This window comes from Triturus cristatus, chromosome 1_2 (genome assembly GCF_964204655.1).
Source record: "Triturus cristatus chromosome 1_2, aTriCri1.1, whole genome shotgun sequence".
Lineage (NCBI taxonomy): Eukaryota > Metazoa > Chordata > Amphibia > Caudata > Salamandridae > Triturus > Triturus cristatus.
This window is the reverse complement of record NC_140580.1, coordinates 845,487,684-845,513,119: the sequence shown is the minus strand read 5'-3', so window position 1 is coordinate 845,513,119 and position 25,436 is coordinate 845,487,684. Positions and strand designations below refer to the sequence as shown.

The window sequence follows — 25,436 nt, the reverse complement described above, 5'->3', positions numbered from 1 at the left end:
GCCTCCCATTCTCCACACCATAGAATCTGATCAATTTCAAAGGACCTCCAGGGAAGCTCATAGGAGCCTTACAATTCACACCGCTCTTTGGAAGGCTTCCTACAACATACAGCCCACACAAATAGATCCAACATGGATTTCTGGCTGTAGAACAAATACTCAGCACATACACTACACACTGATCCTACTACAGCGTATGTTATATAAGCATACAGGCAGCATCCATGTTCCACATGGATGGATGAGGGATCCAGTTGCAAGGCACTGGAAGACAAATTTAGAAAGGAGGCAATTCTCCCTTTGTAGGGAGCAAGTAAAAAATGCCAGTCGTGTGGTATAATAGAGAGGCGGGGCCGGCATCGGCCACGCCACAGGTATGGCGGTCGTGCCGGGCCGATGACCACACAGGGGCGGGCCTGTCGTGCATAATGATGACGCGACAGGCGCGCCTCGCCACCATTGGTCAGGGTTCAGGAATGTGCCCTGGAAGTGATTACGATCACTTCTGGGTCGCACGATTGACCAACGCTAGGCCGGTTAGAACCAGCCTGGCCCAGTACCTGTGGGGGTAATAAAAGGCTGGGGAGCGGCGGAATCTGCCTCTTTGACCGCCACTCCCACACCCTGCCTTATGCAACACCAGCCTCGCTAGAAGGCTGTATTTTCATTTCTTGTTTCTTTTTGCAGATCGTGAGCCGAGGAGATCGTCGACTTTCGGAAAAAACATCGGAGTGCATTTTTGAAGAGGCAGGCGCTGATCAGTGCAGTTGCGGGTGGCGTAGCGGAGGACTTGCAGAGACAGAGAGAGCGAGGAATCAGCGGTCCCCGGTGCAGGTCATCGGAGAGCAGTTCGAAGAGTCCGGCGCTCTTCGGATGCGGTTACCGTGAGCTTTGGGAGAACCAGCACTTGGTATTCGCGTGGCTGCTGTCGGACACAACGTCTTCAAACAAGCTGGTGGTACTAGCAAGTATAGCGCGCATTGGGCGCTACCGGGGGCTGCGGTCGGGCACAACGTCTTCAAACGAGCTGGTGGTACAAGCAAGGCGCTTCCGGGGGCAAGTAAAAGCAACAGTTTTTGAAGAGTAGGAAGCGTGCTGCAGCGCAATTGGGGGCAAGACTTTAAAGTGATTGTTGTGCTTACTGTGGCTGCTGTAGAAGTAGCGCGCGTGAGCCAGTACTGGTGCAACTTCGTATTATACTTTGAGCAGGGCAGCCATACGTGAGGTGCAGCATTAATGAGTCTTTGTGGCTTAGTGGTTATGTTCTGAGGCTCTCACTCTCAAGGTTAAGTGTTCAATTCTTTGTTGTTCAAGGCTTCTGTTTCGTCAGCTAAATGTGTAGGAAGTGGTAATTTAATAGCAGACTCGTGTTGGGGGAGTGGGAGGCAGGACAGTACAGCAGTTTCGTAGCCTCGGTTAGAGGCTTCACTTGATCTGTTTTTTGAGTTACAGACACCAGGAGACTTCCTTGATCAGCAGTGGAGCAGCAGTGTGGTGTTGGGCCGATTTCTGCGTGGATCTACAGTACGTGGAAGGACCTCGAAGGGGACACGGACAGGCCGGCATTCCAGCGCTTTCCGGGAGCCGCGCGGGTTTGAGATTACTCGACCTGACCCACTGGATTAGCTGGTGTGGATTGGCTCTGCTTGCGTGGGTGCTCGTGGCCTGTTGTGTATCTCCTGCCTTTGTAAGGTAAGGGCTTGGACAGTGTTCCAGGCCGTGCTGTGCAGTGGGTGTGCTAAGCTAGACTGCTCGAGGGGTGCCTTTGCTCAGTATTGGAGGCATTGTATGTAAGTTGGGAGTAGTAGCTCACACATTTTGGTAGCTAGTGCTACAGTTATTGGTAAAGATTATGGCCAGTAAGGCAAAACAGCGTTCTCGCATGGAGAATCTGATGGAGGCTATGATGCGCAAAATGATGGATATGGAAGATAGATTGAAGAAGGTGGACGAGATGGGGCTGGCTGTTGCAGACCTCAGGGAAAAAATAGACGGTGATGGGGTAGAAGAAAGGCCTAGGCGTACTATGGTGGCCCCTAAGGCGGCCTTCCCTCCCCTTCCCAACAACTATTCAGACCTGTGGCAGTAAGGTCATGATTGGTGATAAGTAAATTTAAGGTCCTTACAGGGCAGCGCCATTCTTGAATGGGGTCGCCCAAGGGGAAGGGACAAGTGGTCTCTCATAGAACTCCAAGGGCAGTCACAGCCGGTTGGCGGGATGGGTGCTAGGGAGTGGAAGTTACGCTTTCCAGTAGGCTGGTTGGCCATCCCGCACGTGCACAATGGCGCAAGTAAACGACGCATAACTGCAAGGGCCCCTTTATGGAGATAAACTACAGAGCGTATGGGGGTGACCCGGGGGGGATGTACCCTCACGGTGAACGGGCCCTATGCACATGCACACTCTGGTTGGAGGGCGGGCATAATCTGATAAGGATCTGATGCCAGTTATTGACCTTGCCGTAGGCTCAAATAGGGATGCAGAAAATTAAAGGATATTGTGATATTTGACTATGATATGTTTAGATTCGGATAGGAATATCTTTGTATTAGAGATATGGTAAGGTTAGGAATCTGACATCTGTACATATCAATGTAGTCAATGTAATACAATGGTTTCTGCGTATTATGCAAATAATGTGTATATACATTTTTATTTAAACATTTTTGTTAATAAATACGGCCGGGGGTTTTACGACTCCCTAATCCAAAAATGTCCTTCTCGTGTTAAACGTGTTACTATCTGGGTACTGAGAAGGGAGGAGGGGGTCTAGGCCGTACCTGGCCATATCAGTTGCTACCTCCCCTGTCAGCCCTCTGCAGCCCAGTGAGCTGACAATAGTCACACTAGGTAAAGGAAGGGTGCACGCACTGTGCCCCTCCAAGACACTGAGTCCAGGCTTAGGTCACAATACATTTTCTTGCTGGCCCTAGGCATACAGGCATGACTGTGGAGTGCACTTTTACCAAAATAAAAACATATCCAGAGGGCTCACTCTGGAGAACTTGGTGCAATGGTACGCACTCGGCTGAGCCATTCAGGGGACCATTTCCATCCAACAACCGCTCGTCCAGTTCTTAACACAGACTGTTGAGGTCTTTTCAATACGAATTACTTTGGTCTTGAGAATAGTCTGTTAAGATCTCATTAATAGAAGCTGTTCAAGTTTAATTTTTACAACATGTTCAGGTCTCATTAATGCAATCTGTTCAGATCCCGCTAGTACAGCCATTTCACGTCTCATCAATACATTCGTTTCAGCTTCTTCAGGTCGCTTAATTAATATACCGTTTTCAGTTCCCAATTTTACAGACTGCTCACGTCTTGTTAATACAGCCTGTGCATTTCTCCTTAATATAAACTTTCAGGCCTTGTTGATGCAGCCTGCTTAGGTCTCATTAGTAGAGCCTGTTCAGTTTTACAACGCAGCTTTTCCAAAGCCCATTGATACACCTTGCTCAAGTATCTTATATAGGGCCTGCTCAGGCCCTATAAACACAGACTGTCCAGGACACAGTAATAAGCCAGCTTTAGTCTTATCTGCTCAGGCTGTTCAGGTCTTATCAGTACAACCTGTTCAGGTCTTGCTAACACAGCCTGTTGGAACATCACTGATACAACTTTTTCAAGTTTCATTAATAGAGCCTGTTCACCTTTGAGGGATACAGGCTGCTCGTATCTCCTCAGTACAGCCTGTTCAATGCAGCCTGTGCAGGGTCTAGTCACACAGTATGCTCGAGACTCAGTGAATCAAGGGTTTAAGTCTCGGAGTCTGTCACTTCTTGTTAATACAGCCGGATCCAGTCTCATTTATCCAGTGTATTCAGGTTTCATTGAAAGGATGTATTCGGGTCCAGTTTAGTGAAGCTTGGACAGTCATCATTAAAGCTGCCAGCTTGTGTCTTATTAGTACAGCCTGTTCAAGCATCGTTTGTATGCGGGCACTTATCTTGAAAGGGGCAGCTTCCGTTCCTAATGGCAGGACCTCCAGCCTGCTGCTATTTTACAGCTTTTGAGATCACCACCTGCAGCCAGGGATCCCAAGGTTCATCATCCAGAATGTCCCCTTTGCCATTGAAAGGCCATGGATGCTTGGGGCCAATGCCCGCACCCAATCACTGCTTCTCGCCGCCATAAAAGGAGACTGCTGCTTAGATCAGAATATGCCTCCTTATCCCGCATTCTTTTTTTCCTCACGGAATCACAACGTGGTCGTTACAGCGACCGTGTTGTGATTCCGCATACCATTACTCCGCAAGTCGGAACAACGACTTGCGGAGCGGGGGGCGCTGGATGTTGGAATAGTATAATTTACTATTCCAACTCCAGTCTGTGCGGACAGTAGGGAAGGTGTTGGATTTTAAATCCAACACCTTCTCCCCCCTACGCAAGTCGTTGTTCTGACTTGCGGAGTAATGGTATGCGGAATCACAACGCGGTCATTGTAACGACCGCGTTGTGATTCCCTGTGGAAAAAAAGTTTCGTTGTAAACGTCGTTTACCCTTAGATCACACATCTGGCTAGGAACAGCCGGTGTTCTGGTCACTATTCAATGAGGACAGACGCTGCCACAGGAGCTTATGGGGCCATTTTAAACATTTTCTGGGGCTCTTGCTGAAGGGAGTCCCAAACCCAGGGTAAAACATTCCTGACTAGCTCCTGGCATGAGATGCACCCACAGCGTTACCAGAATTATCTGTGAAACCTCTCATGTTAGGGGAAACCACACTCAGGGGACACCAAACCCACTGAACAAAAGAGCTCTCCAGTCCTGGTAACTATCTGCCACTGCTGGCTGCCACCCAGGGGGACAAGGAGCTCTGCAACTCGGGTCCATGCAAGAGGTATGCATGCACTGTATGAATGTCAGATCTATTCTTATGTTTGCCTAACTCCACTGATAACTATTTATTTATATACCACTTACCTATGTATGTATTACTGCCCACAGGGACTCCTTTTAGCAACCGTAGAATAACGAAAGATTGAGAAACAACAGTAAGATTCTAAATGTATCCCTTGCATTTTGCAAGTAGTTCCATGATTCAGCTCATAACTCACTAAGCTATAATATTGGGATTGCAACTTATGACCAGCAGGTAAGACAAGTATCTCTGCAATTCAAACATTAACCCACTGAGATATTTACATAAACTAGGCATCTGTGACTTGTCTGTTAAGCACTGTGCTCTGCTGCACATACATTAAACCTCTATGCTATTTAATCATAAGCCAACTTGTAACCAGTGCTGAATTTGAGCAGGTGGTTTCCTGTGCTCGCCACCGACACCTAATTGTCAATTCCAGCAATTGTTACAGTCTACCACATGGTGGCGCCATTTATCCAATTTTGATATGAGCACAACAACAGTTGTTTAGTAATTTAATATACACTAAACATGATTAATACCTGCTGCCCAGCCACTGTTATAGCTTTGGGGACCTGGAATAGTCTGAATTGTCACACTTGTAGGAGTGTGATGGTTAGTAGTTGTGTTTGTACTGTCAAGTGCATTAACTACACCTGGTTTATTTCCGCTTTTACTCCCTGGAGCTTGCTAAGTATACAAAGATCTCTGCAGCAGGTGCGTTGACTCAGTAAGATAACATTTCAAAATGCTGTCTGTGAGCAATTAAGTTAGCCAATTTACCATCACGTGTCCTTGTTGTCTATATGTTTGGGGCTGATTTAAAAAAAATAATAAATGCATAAGTAGACCACCAGACTCTGCTCCCCATGACTCTGCACGTTAAGGCAACCATTTTTGCTGCCACCCCTTGCCACCCATTTATGGAATTTCTAGTAAATGTGTTCCACTTCCAACACTGACAACGTCTTAAGCATATGACTAGCAGGAAAGAGTAAAATTCCATACACCCAGTTAGGATTCCAGTTGAAATAGCCTTTTGACATAGCTTTTTATGTTAAATATGAGCATGCCAGGTTCGCGTTAATATTCCCTTTTATATGCAAGAGCACACTGGCTGCTCACCGCCTCCTGGGGGCTGGTAGCACCACGGATATACTCCTGCCAGCGTTTCCATTAATAACATATCAAGATCAAGGACAAGGACAAACACGCCGTCTATAACGCAGATTTTTAATGAATGGCTGCACTGTTCCTTGGTACTTTGCTGCCACTTAGTGGTATTAGGAGAGAACGACAGCTGGCCTTCGACGCTGATGCTGGTTGGTGTACTTCGCTGAAACTGGGAGTACCTGGGAATAAATTAATCTTTATAAAAATGTTCGGGCTTATTTACAAGCCACTTGCGCTGCCGGTGCGTCACTTTTTCCCATTTTAAAAGTGAGGCACTGGTGGCACAAGGGGCTTGTAAATAAGCCCCTAGTGACTCATCCTGCGCTTTGAATCGGACCATCGAATGCAGAGCTATGGTGTCCTTCTCATGGACATTGTTTCAAGTCTTGAGCTGTCGTGTATTACCGTTGTTCAGTGCTTTAAATGGGAACAAATAAGTGCAGGTACTCATTAATATGAGCTAGAGGTGTGGCAAGTGGGCGGGGCTAAGGGCATCATATGATGATACATAATGACTTCTGTACCACTTGCAGCAACTCTCAAAACACATGAGAAATGTGTTTATGTAAACAAAACAGGTTAACTCAATACACAAAATGAAAGCCAAACAGGATGATATGTTCACAGTTCCTTGATTTGTAAGATTTGCTGCCTCTTAATGCCCTTCTGTTATTTTTGTTGTTTGGCACAATACTATATTCTTTCAAGCGTGTACACACACACAGAAACAAGCGGACGTGTACACAAAAGAATTCTACCCATTCCCTTGAAAATATCCCCTGAGAGTGTCCTGATTCTCTCCCTCTTTCTCTCACACAAAAACAGGCACACACAAGTCTGCAAACACACAGACATAAGCAAACACTGGCAGGTGAGATTAAAGCCATTTTAAACTGCCTACCTCCCATGGCTTTCTAAATTGCTGCTGTCTGTGTGCTGCCTCCATACCTGTGTTTGCCCAAATGCACTAGATAGTGTGAATGTGAATAACAGCACACTGCCTAAATGGGCCCTCCACTGTGTGATGATAAGCACCTTGGCTGTCAGAGATAGGTTCCAAACCTGACAGCATAGTGCTCACCAGCAATAGCAGCCAGTGAGCCTACCTTTCATGAGTATTGGTACTCTCCTCAGTACTAGAAAAGTGCTGGTACTAACAGTGATAAAAATAAAAAAGTGCTGGTACTCAGTACCTGTGAGTACCGGCCCATTTAAAACAATGCCACTGCCCTTTTCTCTATGACCAGGCTCTTCCTGTCTCTTGCTGGTTCCATGTGTTTACATACACATGTCCTCTCCATTCACCTCACATCTTTACCTAGCCTCTAACCTTCTCTCACTAGTTCTGCCCCTCTTCCTGCCACCTTTCGCTTATTCTCTTCACAAGTCTCTTACATTTTATCAGTTTTTTCCCTACTTGTCTCCTGTTCTCCCCTCAAGGAGTGCCTGAAAAACATCTTGGTATGGATGTATGAGAATTACCTTAAACTTAACACAGAGAAGACAGAAGTCTTGTTCTAAAGTCAGGCATCACCTCCACCACCAAACCCCTGGTGGCCTACAGAGCTGAATCCACCACCGACTCCAGTGTAGACAGACAGAAACCTGGCAGTGGCGTCACTATGGGGGTGCGCAGCCCCCGCAGTGCGGGGCATGGGGGCCCCCTCATTACATTGCTCGGGTCGGGAGTCGGGCCGGACGTAGTGTAGAGTCGAACAGTTCCGTTAACATGCCTCTGCAGAGGCATGTTAACTGAACTGTTAGCGCCGTTTTCTATTTAGAGGGTATTTGCGTCACTGTTGTCCTCTTTCAAATTAGCTGACTGAAGCAGCGGTAGCTGCGCGCGCCGTGGCAGAACTGTTCATTGACGTCACAGCCAATGGCTACTCCTGAGACAGGCACGAGCGTGCGTACTCTGCGCAGGTTTGATATTAAGTTGGCTGCTGGACTGGGAGGCAATAATGGCAGCGCTGATCACGGTGCATCTGGGCCCAGCAGAACTAGAGCCCTCGGGCTCATCATTAATCATGCCCGGGCATTCTGTTGTGTTGGCGCTGGGGCCGTATCTGCAGACTTACACGTGCCACTAGCTGCCAACTCTACAGGTAGCATGGTTTGGCAGCACCCGTCGGGACGGAACTTAACGGACACAAGGCACCGCGCTGGTATTAAGGTGATTTAAGTAGATACATCTTAATTTGCAAAGCTGTTGCTCTCTATATATTTTTTAATAGCTTGTTGCACTGAAAATATTGCTATATTGTGTGCTAAAGCTCTGTGTTAAATGAAATGTTATCCTCTGATACTGGGTTGAACGATAATTAGTGTCTAACGCCCTTAATCTATTGACTTTTTTCCAAATTCGGTCCGAGCGAACATTTTCTGTGTAGAAACGCACGTATTCTGACTGTACCAGCTTCTTTCGCCTCCTGCTCCTGCCTCCGGTTAGCTTTATATTTTCTAGTTTCAGCTTTTTCCTCGGGACACTGTTCCCCTTTTACGGCCTGTTAGCCTTTGGAATATTCCCTATGGTTGACTTCAGAGCCATATTTAAATATCCATTTATTCAGTAGATTTTTATTTGATTTTTTTACGTGGCTCGCCCTACAGAAGGTAACTATGGATGGCTGTACTTTGTCAATGGAGTACGATTACAATCAATTAGGAGCTAATACGTTGTTAATGACTACAAGTAGTGTTCGCCGTGTTTGCAAGTATTTTAGTTTTAAAAGCACCTACTGCCGCCTTCCTTTCCTCCATAAATAATCATACAAGAATAAAAATGTCACGCTAACTCTGTGATTAATGTTCTTCCTGGAATGTGCTAATTTTGTCTAGTAGAAGTGCTGACTGATTATAAAGCAAAGGGTTAATATGCTTGCTGCTAAGTACGTGTTCCATGCAGATCAGGAGTGCATATAATGTAAATAGGTCAGTGCTTTGTTCCAAAGATACTTTTTAGGTCTCGCAGACCTGCGTTGCTTTGCATATATATTTTAAGATCGTCTTAAGAGTTTCTTGTTCCTCAAATGGGTGTCGTTTCTGATAATTGTATGTTTCCCTTGTCTTCATTGCTTGATTTTGCTCGTGAGAAAGTGTCACTTATAGTCATTTAAATGTCACTCATAATTCCACTGAAATTATGACAATGTCACACATAGCAATCTGAAACCTTGACAGTTATGCAGAGAGCTCCTGATTGAGTTGGGAGGCAGCGGTTTCTGGGAGTGGGCAGAGGGGCTCTGCCCTTCCAATTAATTAATGTACGATATGTATGGTAATTATAAAAGCAATTACCATCCTATTTTAAAGTATATCAAAAGCTTTGTTGGACGTCAGGCTAAGTCATCACAGCGCGACGTCTTGGAAAGGGAGGGGTTGCAGCATTTGGAAAATGGCCTGACATCAGAGCGGTCATGTGCTCTAAACAGTTACACGGCACATGCTTCTGTGCCTTGTGTTTTCTGTTTAGAGCTGTAATTGAGAGGCGATTTCTGGAGTTGCAGCTGGGCCTCGTTGAAAGGAAGTACAGTGGACTGTTCTGATGAGACACCAACACCTGGCAACATGACTACAAGTGACAGGTGACTGCTTTTAGTCCTCCTTGGGTAACGGAGTGTCTGCCTCACTTTCCCTCCCTAAACCCCTTCCTGTCTTCCTTTACCCTACTGCCCTTGGTCGCTCTCTCCTTTAACCTCTATTTCCTCTCGAGTAGCAGCAGTGGGGACGATTCATTCTACTACTTTAAATTAAGTGCTTTAACTGAAGTGTCATGGAGCACGTCTCCTGCGCTGTAACCCCAAAGCCTGGCAGACAGTGTGCCTAAATTCTGCCTGAAAGAAATGCAAATGTAGCCTACTAGTTAATCTGCAAAGGGGAAGGGAAACATCTGAAAATGTAAAGGATGCTTGGGAGTTAGTAAGTGTACTGGCTTTAGTTGATCAAAGGTTTGTGATGGCAAATTCTTTTTGAGTGGTAGTGCAAAGAGTTAACAAGTGAGCTGTGCAGTGAGTGTTTTTAATTGGCATAGTGTTGAAGGGATAGTAATGTAAAAAAAAAATTACGTACAGTCTCAGTATTATTAAAATATATATTTTGGAAACACCATTTTATCTTAACCTTTTAAGCATTTTGTAGCAGTATATCTTCTACTGCGTGTACTGCAAGTTTAAAAAAGTGAATTACATAATCTCAGTGCTTTCTGTCACAGACTGACCTTGTGGCACTAGAAATGCACAAGTGACTATTCTCCACTGCACTAAGATGTAATTCTGTGGCTCTCTGCTTACACACAGACCTCTGCAGTGTATTAACTAATAGACTTTCATAATGTACTACAATGCATTTGCCAGTATCATTTAAAAAAAAAAAAAAAATCATTTAAGTTGCAAGTTATTTTATGTGTAGCTACCTGACGGTAAAGCTATCATAATATTTTGGCTTTTTTAGCCACAGCTGTTGTACTTCTGATATTTTGAACGAACATATTTCAAAGTGCACGCATACGTGATAATGAAGAAAATTGAGTTTTGGTAAAATAAAATATTGGCCTAAGATCACACCATTTAAGCGGGGTAGCCGTGATTCATCAATATTTTCTGGTTTCGCTTTGTACAAATCGGCCACTAAAAGAGTATCTAATTGTCATTAATTATGTTAAGGCTTTGTTTTCAACCTCTTTTTGCAGTTTTTATATACCGCAAACTCGACCCGAAGTAATAGAGCGCTTTATGAGCATCAGTTACATTACACAAGGTCACATGTGAAATTAACTGATATGCCCAGAAATGCAGACAATTCAAGTAAGAATTAAACCTGGTTCCCCAGTTCCTAAATAGGCAGCTCTGCCCGTAACATCACATCCTGGGTGCAGAAAGGTTGGAGTCTGAAGCCAGTATTAGAACTCTGGGCCTGATTCAGACAGGGCCTCCGCACTGTATGGGGCTTTGGAGCTCGAATTTGGAACTGTAAGGCACATTGAAGGTTCACAATTAAAAGTCTTTGTAAATATAGGACCTACATTTACAAACGTTACTAAGGATTCTGTATGGTCCCGTTATTTGCCAACTGTGTCCACTGGCAGACTTGGAGCGGAGGAGGTCCATGCGGTAAGTCGTGAGGGGGTGACACCATGAGTTACCCGCACCAGGTGACACCAACCCTAGTGACGCCACTGAAACCTGGGATTCAGACGACAAAGAGCTTTCCTTTAAGACGCAGGTGCGTCACGTTTCTTCCATGTGCTTTTGGAAACTAAGAGCCATTAGGATATTCATACACTTTCTACTGGAGAAATGCTGGAAGATTACAGTCCATGCTTTGGTGACCTCACAGCTGGATTAAGCTAAAAGCTTGTATGTGGCGTTGCTGCTTACTGTGTCCGCAGGCTTCAGATAATTCAGAATGCTGCAGCTAGACTGATTCGGTGGGTGCCCTTCCAACATCAAATCTCCCTCCACCTGAGACAGCTTCACTGGCTTCTGGTTACCAGGAGGATAGAACGGCGGGCCGGCATCGGCACGCCAAAGGTATGGCGGTCGAGCCGGGCCCCTCCGCGACAATAGGGGGGGGCGTGCCTTTCGTGCACCCTTGTGAGGCGGCGGCCTCCCACCCTCTACCCTCATAGGTCCCGGGCTTGGGCGCGACCCGGAAGTGATTCGAATCACTTCCGAGTCGCGCCGATGGGCAAACGTCCGTCCACGGCTATAAAGGGCTGGGGAGCCCAGGAAGACGCCTCTTGGTTCCTGGCTCCCCAGCTTGCCCCCCCCACGCCTCGCTAGGAGGCATTAACATTTGTTTTTCCCACCCACCATCCCCTAGAAGCAAATAGGTTGTAGTGGTTTCGGTTCAGGGAATAGTAAGCTATCAGTTGTTGTGTAAATTTTGAGGATAATTGTCAAAAGCGGTGTCTGAATGCTAATTTGTTTATCCACAGGTCGCCTATCGTCGTATTTATGATGTATTTTGGTCAGGCGGTAAGGTAATGATTGATGAGCAGTAAATTTAAGGTCCTTGGAGGGCGGCGCCATTCCCGAATGGTGTCGCCCAAGTGGGAGGGACAAGTGGTCTCTCCTAGAACTCCAGGGGCAGTTGGGTGCGGGGGAGGAGGGAGTCATGCTTTCTCTAGGCTTATTGGCCATCCCGCACGTGCGCAACGGCTGCAAGGGCCCCTTTATGGAGATCAGGTATAGAGCGTACGGGGGTAACCGGGGGGAGGAAGTACCCTCACGGTGAACGGGCCCTCTGCGCATGCGCCCTCCGGCTGGAGGGCGTGGTTAGAATTTGATAAGGATCTGACACCAGTTAGTGACCTTGCCGAAGGCCCCTTTAGGTACGCAGAAAATAAAGTTTGTAAAGATTGTTAAAGATATGTTTAGATATGGACAGGAAACCTTTGTATTAGAGTTATGTTAAGGTTAGCCATTTGATATCTGTACTTATCAATTGTAATCTGTGTAAAATATATTTTCTGCTGTGTTTTGTAAAAAGTGAAATTTTAATGTTTATTAATTTCGTATAATAAATACGGCCGGGGGTGTCACGCCCCCTGCCTCCAAAAACTTCTCCCCTGTCACGGGTCTTTTGTGGGGAGGAGGGGGTGTAGGGACTACCTGGCCATATTGAATTCCAGTCATTGATCTTGGTCTTTAGAGTCACCAGAGACTTGGGTTCTAGCTATCTCAGGCAAAGGTTGCAGATATATCATCAGGAACAGGCCCTGAGGGCCAAGTACCTCAGATTCTCAGATTCTTGTGGGTTCCACACTTTTCTAAGGCTTGGCAAGGTGGCAGATCCTTTGTAGTAAAAACAGCGAAATTGTGGAATGCTCTGCCGGCCCATATCCGCCTGATTGAGACTGAACCGTAATTTAGAAAAGCGATAAAAAATCCAGCGATAGCGGCAAAATGTGCGATTATCGCTGGAAATTCAGCGATAAAAGCACGGTGATAGGCGAATCCTTGATGATAGGGCAGGGTGGACTTATCCATGCAATCCACCTCCCATAGGATATAATGGCTAAGTCAGATTGTAAGCAGGAGTTAAAAAACCAGCGATAAGCGCGGATAGCGCTACTTTTAATATCGCTACGTGGGTTTGCGGCAAGATTGATGATAGGAGATAGTTGTGTTAGCAACATTTTCCAGGTTATTTCAGTAAGGTACGCCCACTTTGCATATGATTAGCGTTGCGAGGCTGGGCGTTGTGAAAACAGGCGCTGAAGCATGGAATCACGCGTTAGCGTGTCCTTGCTGATAGTGCGATAAAATTATCGCTGCTTTTCGCCCGAAAACGGACGCTAAATCGGCGATAATTTTATCGCGGCCCCTTGATGATAGGCCCCTAGTTTTTCGCCCAGTCATAAGGGTTGGCTTGAACCCCTCGCTAGTCTGCTACTAGCGCCAGGACACCTATTCTGAGGCAGCTGCACGCTCTAGAAATGTCATTATCATCATTATCATGCTGTACTCATCCCCTAAGTTTGCCACCGGGCCAGTATTTTGTTCTGCTACAGGGACGTATATAGGATCCACTGTTAAAAATATAAGGTACGAACATCTACATTTAGGCTATGAACCACTCCCGACATGTGCCGGAAGATTTATAACTGTTACTAACTGTGGGAGACACCATTGGTTACATCTTCTAATATTAGGTTTCCTCAGAAGGTCTATAGTCTGTTTTGGAAATTCAGTATTGCGCAAACGTACAAATTTTAGCGTCGGTCTTGGCTACCGGGAGACAGTAATTATGTTTTCATGTTTTGCGACAATTTACACTATCTAAACTCTGAAAGTCCGTGGACTTTGCCCCCTGAGTGGTGTCAATTTGGGCACTTTCCCAGTCCCTTAAGCCTTTTCATAGTTGTGCTAAAGATACATCAGTTGGTTCTAAATATGTGGCTTCTTGAAGAAGACGTTGAGCCGATACGCGCATTGAGAGATATTTGACAATTTCAATGAAAAGCCACTGAGAGATATCTAACTATCTGAAAGAAAAATTATCAAGATATCCTGTTTGTACACTCATCATAATGTATTTATTGTGATTTATTTAATATCATTGTTATCAAACTTACAATAAAAATAATATTAAATTGCGTTTTCTGTGGATTTATGAGAGGGTATGACAGATTGGATGATTGAAAAAGTGAGAAGTGTATTTCAGATGTTTGGATAGTTTATATGCATATTATAAGGTTATATATAATAAATTGAATATCCAATAAAACAGATCTATTTTGCAATACCTTCCTGGTTAGTGGATTGTATGCCCTCTATGGTGTGATAGTCTATTATAGATTTAAATTTGGTATGTTTTGTTAAATGCTAAGTTGCCTAAGATTTCACGATATTGGTTACAGCAGTTCATGTCTGTAGGAGTCTAATTCTTCCTCTCGAACATTGTTGCTGTTTTCCAAGGTGACTATCCGTTGGCCGATCTCCCCTAGGTCTTTTCTAACATCTCTGAGATCTATAGCAACGTTGCCCTTAAGCACCACAATGTCTTCCCTCAGCTTCCCAAACACTGATTCCATATAGGAGACAAAGATGGGCGTGTCTGCATCTTGGCAGTCTATAGACAGGAGCTGCGGGTCAGGAGGTGCCCGGTCTGTGAGGGAAGAGTCCTGTGAGTGGTTCACTTTTATGTGGGGGGTTTGGTCAGCATATCTTTCAAAGTAAAGTCTTTCTTAGTTTTCTGTGTCACCATTGCTGTGAGGATCATAGGGCCAAAGTGTCCCCCGATGCCTCAATTAGTAAGAGTGGGTCAAAGTTGATGTTGCAGCAGATATTCCGGGTCCGAAAATGTCATTGAGCTCTCTCTTGGGATGCTTAACACAACAAATGGGATTCCTATATGGATGGGAATTATGAGGCCCCTCCAGTCTCTGAGGTTCTCGGGTTTCTTGCTGATGTACTCACTGCGTTTGGTAGTAGGCCAGCCTCTGTTGTGAGTTATAGTGTACAGCATCCAGGCAGGTGCCCGAGGCGAGGCTCAGCAGCATAGGGCAAATAGAACAAGTTAGAAGAGAGGTAGGGAGGCCTCAGCCCTTCAGCCTACTAAAGTAGAGTGAGTGATCCATAACTCATTGTCGGCCACCCCCAGTCTCCACAGCAGGCTGCTGTCAAAAAGGATACACCAGCTGAGTGGATGAAGCCGGAAAGCAGGTTGTCCCACTCCTCGGGAGGACCCTCATCAGCTCCCCTGCCGCTGGCCTTCAGCCCACCTGACTCGTGGGGCTACTGTGTGTTCCTGGTTGCTCTAAATTCCCATGGCGGGCCAAAGGTCACAGGAGAGGCGCCAGCAGCGAGTGAATAATGCCGAAAGGCAGGTCACATCACTCCCCGTCAGGCCCGCATAGGCTCTGCTGCCACTGGCGATGCTCAGTGCCCTCTGCCAGTAATGCCCCGCTCGTCGGGGGTGCCTGGCTCTATAGGATGCATAGGGGGTCCTTCCCAAGTCATACGGTGTCCAGCAAAATGGCATCCAGTGCGTTGCAGCACTATGCGGCCAGTCCCGACATAGGCCGCACCCCGGTCGCAAGTTCAGTAGGCCGCTTTGTGTGTTGTCGGTGGCCCTAGGCACTGCTCACCGGGTCCATCCTTTCTGGATGTCTTCTCCTGCATATATCCCTGGATCTAGGCACTGCAGGATGGCTAGGACCGCAGATGGCTACATATGGGCCGCAAATGGAAAGGAGTCCACAGGGAACCCCTTCCCCATTGTGAATGTTGAAACAAATATTTGCCTATTCTTAAAAAATGAAACTTAAATGTTTTGTTGAATTTTTTTAAATGCATCATGTTTCCTGTAAGAAAATGATCCTCCATTAAAAAAAAAAAAAAAAAGGATTGCTTTATTAACATAGGTCTCGCAATTGCCAGGTTTTGACCTATTGGCATTGTAAATGACAATGCCATTTATTTGTGTTTAAAAAACACCTTCAATAGTAAGGCATTTTGCACACTTTGAAAATGCTGTGGGCACCTGTGCCACTGCACCTGCAGCATTAACGGAAACTACGCCTCTACTTGGAATGTTTTATTTGATTAAGCCTTTCAATAGCAGCACTACCTTCAAAGAGAACCCTTTCCCCACGTCAAGGTGGTCACGTGCCATGGGGGAGGACCTTCATATTTGGAAAGCATTGTAAAACCTCAGTGCTGTAAAACTCACAGCAGTATATATTTAAAAAAAGTCATTTAATGAGCAAAATCTACTATGACCAGCAAAGAGGTTTGTAATCTCTCAGGGGGCAACATGAAACTTTAAATCCAGGAAAAAGTGTGGCAGAGTTTTCCTGCAAAATCTGAATATCTAGCGCTTGGAGCCCCTTGTTAATGCCATGCGTGAGCCACCCCTGCTCCTGTTGGTGGAATGGAAACACACCTGGCGGCTCTGCTGCAGCTTAAAGTAAACAGATAGAGTGGTATATTGATTGTTATGGCTTCAGGTTTCAAAACACGCGCATCACGTACCCAAGCATCCCTTTTGCCCTATTGTGAACAAAAAACCTTTAGGTTAAATGGCAGGGTTTACCAACCACTACCAACACACGTTTTCAAATAGTTTCTTAAGCAAAAAAAACGACTTTTGAATACGTGAACATCACAATCAATTCACAGAGAGGAAGAAAAACCCGGGAACGAAAAGGTTCAAATTTCACAGCAGGTTTTAAGCGGAACTTTGTACTGCAAAGGGATGTGCAAAGTTTAAACGTGTGAAAATATGTAATAATATTAACTAAGCAATTACGTCACAGATGCAACATGAATTGTCTAGCTCTTGGCTCTGCGTACTGTTTAAACACACGTTGCCTAAAACAGCCAAATGTTTACCACGCAGCTCAGCATGGCAGCTGCTACAGAAATAGCTGAGGAACCGAATCCCCGGTATAGCTGTGCGCAACACAGAGGGGTTCTTTCCAAGATCTGCCACTCTGCCCCTTGCCACAATCCTTTTCAGTTTCACTGTGGTGATGCCTGCACATCTGCGTGTGCCACTGCCCTCCCGGTGCCGGAACCAGAGAGATGAAAGAAAGGCTCAGCCTGCTGCTCTCCCGCCCTCGGGAACATGTACACACCTTTGTGGCTCCACACTATGACCCTTCAGATGGCATGGCTCGAGCCTGCCATAGAAACTGGAGCATCAAAAGGGATGCCTTTCTAGAGGAGAAGCAGACTCCATCTGTCCAATAAACAGCCGTATATCAAACGCTAGGCGAGTGGCCGGGCCCAAGGGAGACAGGGCGGTCACCAACCCCACTTCCAAAGCAACCCGACAGAAAACCAATGGCTATAGATCTCGCAAGTGAGCAGCGCATGCGCTGCAACACAGGCGAGACCTAAAAAGCAGTCACAGACATTTTGGTCTGCTGACCCCAGCATTCCTAATGAGCCGCAAACTGCAACTTACCTCATTAATTTTAATGAGGCAGGTCGATTTGCGACCCACTAGTAATTGCTATTTGAGAAGTGTATGTTTTTGTACATTAGGAATTGTGATTTCCTAATTGCGATTCAGTAAGAATCGCAATTAGGAAATCTCAGTCCCTAATTTGTTTTGCATATGGCCCAATGGTTGTTAACTGTTATAGTTTGAAGACCACTATACAGAGGATGCTTTGGGTCACGAGGAAGACTTTGTAAATTGTGTTGTAATCTGCATTTCAATGACACTTAACTCTCTCTTGTTGAGGCCTTGAAGCCCTTTGTAGACCAGAAGTCAAATTTTGATGTACATGGATGAGAGAAGGGTGTTGGTAGTGGAGTCGTGTATTACTGTTCAGTATTGATGATGTCCACAAGGAACGCTCCAACTTCACACAACAACAAGGATGTGGACAATTATTTATGTTAAAGCTAGGGGTGTGTGAAATTTGCATAATTTGCTTTGGTGTAATTATGTAAAGTGTTCACTGTTATGGATAATTGATAACATGAATTGCAAATGTTTGCCACAAGGATTCATTTACAGTGCAAAAATAATGCAAAAATAAGGTTGGCAAGAACAGCAACCCCTCAGGATTTGGTTGTTCAAGTTGTTCCTGTACTATGAATTTGCTACGAACTGCACCGCAATCATGTGATGTGACGTAAAACCATAATTTCAGTAATTTTGTGTAAAAAGCGTAACACGGTAGTGCAGAAATTTCGCAGATTACATCGTGTAATTTAAGTTTCGCCAGGCCTAGTTAAAGCTACAGTGTAAAAAACAATGCTGAAAATGAAATATTATTCAATGACAACTTGATCTGCACTAAAGGTGGGCAGAATTGCCTTAAAACTTCGTGGAATACCGCAGAGTTAGGATCCGCCCTATGGCAGCTGCAGACTGCCTCCATCTGTCACCAGCTTACCTCTCGGGCAGTCTAGGTGCACGGTGCTGCCACCCCTCCAGCCGCCATGGCGATGATCTGCAGTGTTTCTTCTCCCCGCGAGTCCTGCAAGAAAGGTGTTTCCGTAGTTACAGAGGAGAAGAAACACCGCGGATCACTGCCACGGAGGATGCCAGCAACCAGGGGCAGCTCCGCTATTCGGGCGGAGGAGCGTCGCCCCACTGCTTTCGCGGGACCTGGCCAGGAGCTGAGACGGCGCGGGCCCGGGAAGGTAAGTTTTCTATTTTAATCAGAGTTTTTTGCCAAACACTGCACTCGAGTTGGCAAAACTTCGCAAACTCTGCTGGCGGAGCAGAGTTCACCACCCACCCCTAATCTGCACGGCAAGGAGTGTTGTCCGAAAATCGTTTTGAAAACATGCTTTTCAACACAGATTGAACTAGTAACAGTGGTTAGAACATAAGATCTAACTCATCTTTAGATACAGATGTAAAAATTTGGGATTTCTGAACTAAAGTAATATTTTTGGTAATTACATGGTAAATGGTGTTTTTTGGAGTGGTAGTCATGCTTCCTCCTTCATTAATTCCCTTGTATGTCTTCACCCTCTTATGTCAGACAATTGGAGGGCTTCTGAAAACTGTGGACATTGTGCCATATAAAAACATTGTAACATAAAATGTATTTTTCCTCATAGAGTGAGAATTGGGGGACTCTCAAAAGGTGACTTGGCTCTCAAAGTTGCTGATCGGGTGTGTGAAAGGTTTTAGATCTGTTCTGAGAAGGCTTAGGGCCAGATTTACAAGCCCCTTGCGCCGCCAGTGCATCACGTTGCGTGACGCACCGGTGGTGCAACCTGCTAATTGATATTTACAAGAACAGGTAAAGTCACCCTGCGTGACTTAACCTGTGCTTGTAAATATCGCCCCTGTTCATGCAACACTTTGCATGTTAGGGGCGTGACATGGGTGTTGCTGTGGGTGTTCCCACGCAGCACCCATGTCCACTGATGCATTTCCAGATTTACGAGAAATCGTAAACTGGAAATGCGTCAGAATGCTACGCCACCCTAGGGGGGGCGTAGCGAGGTGCAACGAGGAGAAATGTTTTCATTTCTCCTTGTTTCTTCCTCTTTCAATGTGTGCTGCATTTTACAGCACACATTGGAAGAGGAAATCACCTCAATTGATTGTTTGTGTGCAGGAAGGGGCACCTTCCTGCACAAAAACAATCTCCCCATGACGCAGGCACCCTTGCACCATGGTGCAAGGGTGCCTGCGCCGGCACATGGCAGCAGTTTGTGCGCCAGCGCAGGGGGAAGCACAAAGATGCAAAATATTGTTGTAAATATGTTGCATCCCTATGCTTCGAAACTAACGCAACGCAGTGCAGCGCAGCAAGATGACTTGCGGCACCGTGCTGCATTATTTTCGTGTAGATCTGCCCCTTTGAGTCTATATGAATGTCTGAAGAGACTCCAAAACACCACAAAACCAGAGGAAGATTTGAATACTGGAATACTGTGCAGTGCCCCTACTCCCCTTACCTGTGTTTAAGGCAGTAGTTCCATACTTTTTAAATCCACAACCCGCTTTTCGAACGACAACCCTTTGCGGCCCATCTACCTATAACAGGCATGAGGCGGGCAATTTTTGAATGTAACTAAATCATCATGTGGTAGGGCCAGTGGCGGCTCGTCCCACTGCCCTCTGCGCAGTTAAAAAAGTAAAAATATGGTAATAACGCATTGTTATTATCATTTTCTTTTTCCGGACATGCTCAGTTCTTGGGGTGTGCTGTGCAGAGCAGGGGTAGGAGTGGTGAGCGCTTAAGGGTGCATGACTGTTTTTCCCGGCCGTCTTGGGCTGGCCAAACAGTCATGCATACTTTGCATGTTCTCCACCAGGTTGTAATGCACAACCTGGGTGGAGAACATGCACAGGCTCATAGTCCCTGTCTGAGCGCCGAATCACTGCTCTCATACCAATCATGATGCTGTTGTCATGGTGATGGCAACATCGTGATTGGATTAGGGGAAACCTCTGTGCTTCATGCTTCCACTCCGAAATCAGATGAGAAGAGAAGAGGCGGCGGTGCGGCGACTGTACCCAGGTAAGTGATTTTTTATTTTGTATCCCTTCCTCTTTCACAATCAAAATCTAACAAGCATTTGCAATGCAATAGGTCTCGCATTTATAAGAGTTTGAGCTATTGGCATTGTAAAATTACAATGCCTTTTATTTATGTTTTGGTTTTAAAACAAATAAAAGGCATTGTCATTTACAATGTCAGTAGCATAAACTCGCATAAAAGCAGTGTGTGGAGTGCAGCAGTGTGCGGCGTGCAGCAGTGTAAGGCGTGCAGCAGTGTGCGGCGTGCAGCGGCATGCAGCAGTGTGTGACGTGCAGCAGTAGCTTTGAGTGGTGCAGAGTACAGTTGCACAGAGGGCAGTGGAGTAGCGTGGTGTACAGTATAGTAGCGTAAGGTACAGTGATGCAGTGTAGAGTGGTACACTGAGTGGCGGTGAAGAGTGGTGTAAAGTAGTGCAGAGTGCAGCAGTGTAGAGTGGTGCATAGAAGAGTAGATTGGCGTGGAGTGCAGTAGCATAGAGTAGAGTGGTGCAGAGTTGCTTAAGTGCAGTGGTGTGGAGTCAAGTAGTGCAGAGTAGCGGGATATTCTAAGGAAAGGAGTTTGCGGTTAGATCGCTCTTCCAGAACCTATCTTTGAATCAAGAGCCACCATTTGGCGCGGTCTTAATCGGACTGACGAGCAGAACACCATCTCACTGAAACTCGAGCTTCAAAAAATCGCTTCCGGCAACAGCTGTTTGGGCAGGTTTTTGCCGCCGCCGATCCGGACGTCGCACCCTATATTCGAGCATTCCATATTCGGAAACTGGCAGAGCTGAGGGATAGCCCGCAATGTGCTTGAACAAACAATAACAGGGCAGAACTATGCACCAGGAATTCCGGCAACTCTGTAAGACCCAGGGCCTCTGATCCGATGCCGACGAGCTCTGTGAAAACAGAAGCGCAGTGGGGGCTTCTAAAACAAGAAAAACGTTCAAGTGCCACCTTCATCAAACAACTGGTCGTGCACAAAACTATAAATAAAACACTAACAAACCAGAAAACATGCGGCTATGCTCTAATTCGTCGTGGTAGTTTCACTCCCAAAACATGGTTTTAAAAAAAATATATAATATTAAAAAAGGAAAAGGTTCGGTTGCACAGCTATAATGTTCTTCGAATCTAGGGTTATGGGGGAATTAATAATGTCTCACGCCAGTTAAAGACATTTGTCAGCTGCTGTGAGGTTTCTCCGAGAATCAGAAACGCACAGATCGTTCGCATGCTCAGCATATCTGTTAAAACGTGACGGTGGAATGCTATCTCGCATTCATCAGACAGGCGAGCCTTTCATGCCCGTGTTCTAATTCTTACTTGAATGAATTTACAGAGGCGACGCGACAGGAAAAATGTGCTGGTGCCAAATTGCATTCTTAAACTTGCCAGATTATAAATAACAGCCCTGGCCATTGTTAGTCACTGTTAGTCGGCATACTGAATACAGAAATGTCTGCCCAGGCACATCCTTTGACTTGCTCTATTTAACGCCTTTCGACGTATAAGTGATGTGCGCATGCGCAAACTGAAATCACTGCTCGGGGAATACGTGACCTGATTTTCTCACCATTTTAAACCGAGAAATAAATACCCGCGAGGCATCTGTGTACGAAAGTAAATCAGATTGCAGCATGAACGGACATATTTTTGGAGTTACACGCTTGAAAATTGGAATCTACTCCAAAAACAAACAAGCCCAGCGGAGCGTGGCGCGCGCGCTGGGCGGGGGAGCGCATTCCAGGCGGGGGAGCGGACCCTTTGAAGTGCGATGCCAAACGGATTGGATGGTGGCACGATGCGTGTGATTGTGCGCGTGCTTGCCATGCAATCTGCTTTTCGAAGCACTTTTGGGAGCCCCTTACAATAGTCTCGCTTTGCAAACGCTTACGCGATAGCAAGGCGAGACCTGAAAACCATTGTGACCAACCATGATAGGCACAACCAAAGATTATTGTACCTCTGGATGCTGTCGTCAGTGAAATCATCAAAGATGTTATTTGGGAAGTTATCAGTGATGTCATCAATTATGTCATTTAACATGCCAAGAGTGATGTCATATGCAGTGTCATATGCAGTGCATGACGGGAGTATGACTTATGGTTATTTTACCTAGCAGTAACTTGTAAATTTGATATGCTTTTAAGTTTTGTTTTGAATCCGTAACTGTATGTTAATTGTCTTTTTTTTCCAGTGGATTTCTGAGGTTTTATGATCATGTATCTCATCCAAATGTTCCTTGCGCCTAATCTCATATTTTCAGCTAATCCCCACTGGTGCGCAGAGGTGGTTGATCACATGGAAAGTCTTTGGCCAAGCTCTGCACCCAACCAGCTGTGGGCATCCATCCAGCCGGTGATCACGCATCACTATGCATGGCCTTTGGCTGTGTGATAGTTGGCTACAGTGCCTGGATTTCAGACAGCCCTGACACCTAAAGCACTGTGGGCACCCATCACCCATAGTTGTCCACACTTACAGGCTCTGCTTTTCTTTTTACCAATTTTTTTATAGAAATCATGCATCCTTTCATAAGATTCGCAAGCCTTCCCCAGATCATGGACATACATTGGATGTTTTGCAAGGTCAACAAATCTGAATTCAGAATCACAGAAACCACATATAGACCAAACATGAGTCCATCAAGCTTGCTATGAGGTCAGGAACACTTGACCATGAAGCTAGTGCCAAGTCTGTAGCCCCAAACCAATGTTTACAGATCTCCGGAAGTCACCCTGGGCCCATAAACTCAACCCCAGGATCTGCAAAAAAAACACAGAAATTATTGTTTATTTTTTATTCACAGGGGTTCCCTTTGGGGACTGAGTTCCTGGGTCCAAAATGGCGACTGGATAATTTTCTCAAGCGGCGGCCAGCTAATCAGAGTGCTTGGTGCAGTGGATGAGAATTTTGAGGAACTGCAATGGATACTAGTAGAAATAGCTCCATTGTCTACTCAGATTCAAGTATTTCTTTGTATTTTTGCCTCCCACAGAGGTCTGCAAAGCTATGAGAATTTCAGTGAATTAAGGGTTCAGCTAGCTTTATAACATGTGCCCTCACCATGCACTGTTGAATACCTCCAGATATTGCATCACTGATTATATCTTCTATGATAGTACTGAAAACATCACTGCAATATCTGAAATTACATCATTGATGAGAGCACTGTTCATGGCGGGGACACAAGTTATAGCTACTTAAGATAACTATAACAGATGATTTTCAGTGGTTCCATTAATGTAAAATGGTATGTTTTAACTGGCAATTCCAACTAACCATAACGTCCCCTTTAACTTTGTTCTTTTCAGTAAATTTATATGTATATACATATATATATATTTTTTTTTTATTCCAATGTGCCTTGCGCAATAGGAGGTCACTCGACATTGCTTGAATTTAGGATGCAGCCTGCTATCTTTTTCAAAGGCTGGTGGTTGTGTACAGAAAAGCACAGTCCGTTTCAAAGCCACTCCTAAATGCACGTCATTGCGCACCACCTGTGGGTTGCTCTGCATGAGACTGCGCAGAGTGTTCTGGGAGTGGAAGTTCCGGCTGGAAATGCGTTCCATCTTTATGTGCAAATGTCCTGCTGGTGAAATTAAAAGCCAGTGAATCAGCCTTGGCAGGCGGGCGCATCTTTATTCTGTGTCGGTGCCCCACAAAGCGGTTGTTGTAGTATTTCAACTCCCGTGGCCCCCTTTGTATATATATATCTTCAGAGAATTGCCCTCAAACAAAGACACACACTCACATTCTCAAATCAGGTTATTGCTGTTATAATTAAGGCACACAAATCCAGGGCCCGATTCACAGAACTAACTTAAGACAAAATCCTAAACTTACTACCATTTTCGTATTCACAGAAGGCACTTACTAATTTTGGTATTCACAGAAGACACTTACTCACTTCAGTATTCACAGAAGTTAGGAGTCCTAACTTTAGGACTCCTAAATGCCTTCTGTGAATACCGAAAGTCTTTAAATTAGGATTTTTCTCAGTTTAGGAGTCCTAAAGTTAGGACTTCTAACTTTACTACTACTAAACTGAGAAAAATCCAAATTTTAATGCTTTCAGTATTCACAGAAGGCATTTAGGAGTCCTAAAGTTAGGAGTCCTAACTATACTACTACTAAACTAAGACAAATCCTAATTTTAAGACTTTCGGTATTCACAGAATGCATTTAGGAGTCCTAAAGTTAGGAGTCCTAACTTTACTACTACTAAATTGAGAAAAATCCTAATTTAAGACTTTCGGTATTCACAGAAGGCATTTAGGAGTCCTAAAGTTAGGACTCCTAACTTCTGTGAATACCGAAATGAGTAAGTGCCTTCTGTGAATACCAAAATGAGTAAGAGCCTTCTGTGAATACCAAATTGGTAGTGAGTTTAGGATTTTGTCTTAAGTTAGTTCTGTGAATTGGGCCCCCAGTATTTACATTGAAATCAATTTCCTTGCCTTACGCGTTTCGGACTGCTTAGTTCTTGATCACAGGCTGATGAGAGGCATTGCAACCATGCTCTTACGGAGTACTAATTTACATACTAATTTATCAATGTTGCCCCCCCGGAGCGCCTCTCAGGTGAGTTTGTCTTTCAAATGCATGACAGGATTAGTAGTTGCTTCGTGTACCATTTTTCCCTCCAGTGGGCTTGCGGTGCCAAACAAAATGAATTCACGGTGTCCATAGCCCTCCAGTGGGCTTATCAATATCAATGCCAGATTTATTTAACCACTCTCCTTTCGCCTCACCTGACGTTCCGCTGTGTGGCTCTACCACTTCAAAGCCAAAGCGGACCCACATTAATGGTCACTGTGGTGGTGCAGTCTTCCCGGCAGGACTGCAGCAGTATTTCTCAAAAGAATTGTCCTCAAACAAAGAAACACTCTCAAATTAGGTTGTTACTGTTATAATTAAGGCACACAAATTC

General features: G+C 45.2%; 1 protein-coding gene across 1 annotated transcript in view; it reads left to right on the top strand.

Annotated features, from left to right (window-relative positions):
• The first annotated feature begins 9,537 nt into the window (after nt 1-9,537).
• The window catches only part of C1QA (complement C1q A chain), an 88,027-nt gene continuing 72,128 nt past the window's right edge, over nt 9,538-25,436 (top strand). The window contains exon 1 of the mRNA XM_085609004.1: nt 9,538-9,627. Within this exon, the coding sequence (XP_085465130.1) occupies nt 9,611-9,627 (17 nt within the window). The 5' untranslated portion in view covers nt 9,538-9,610. The remainder of the gene's footprint in view (nt 9,628-25,436) is intronic.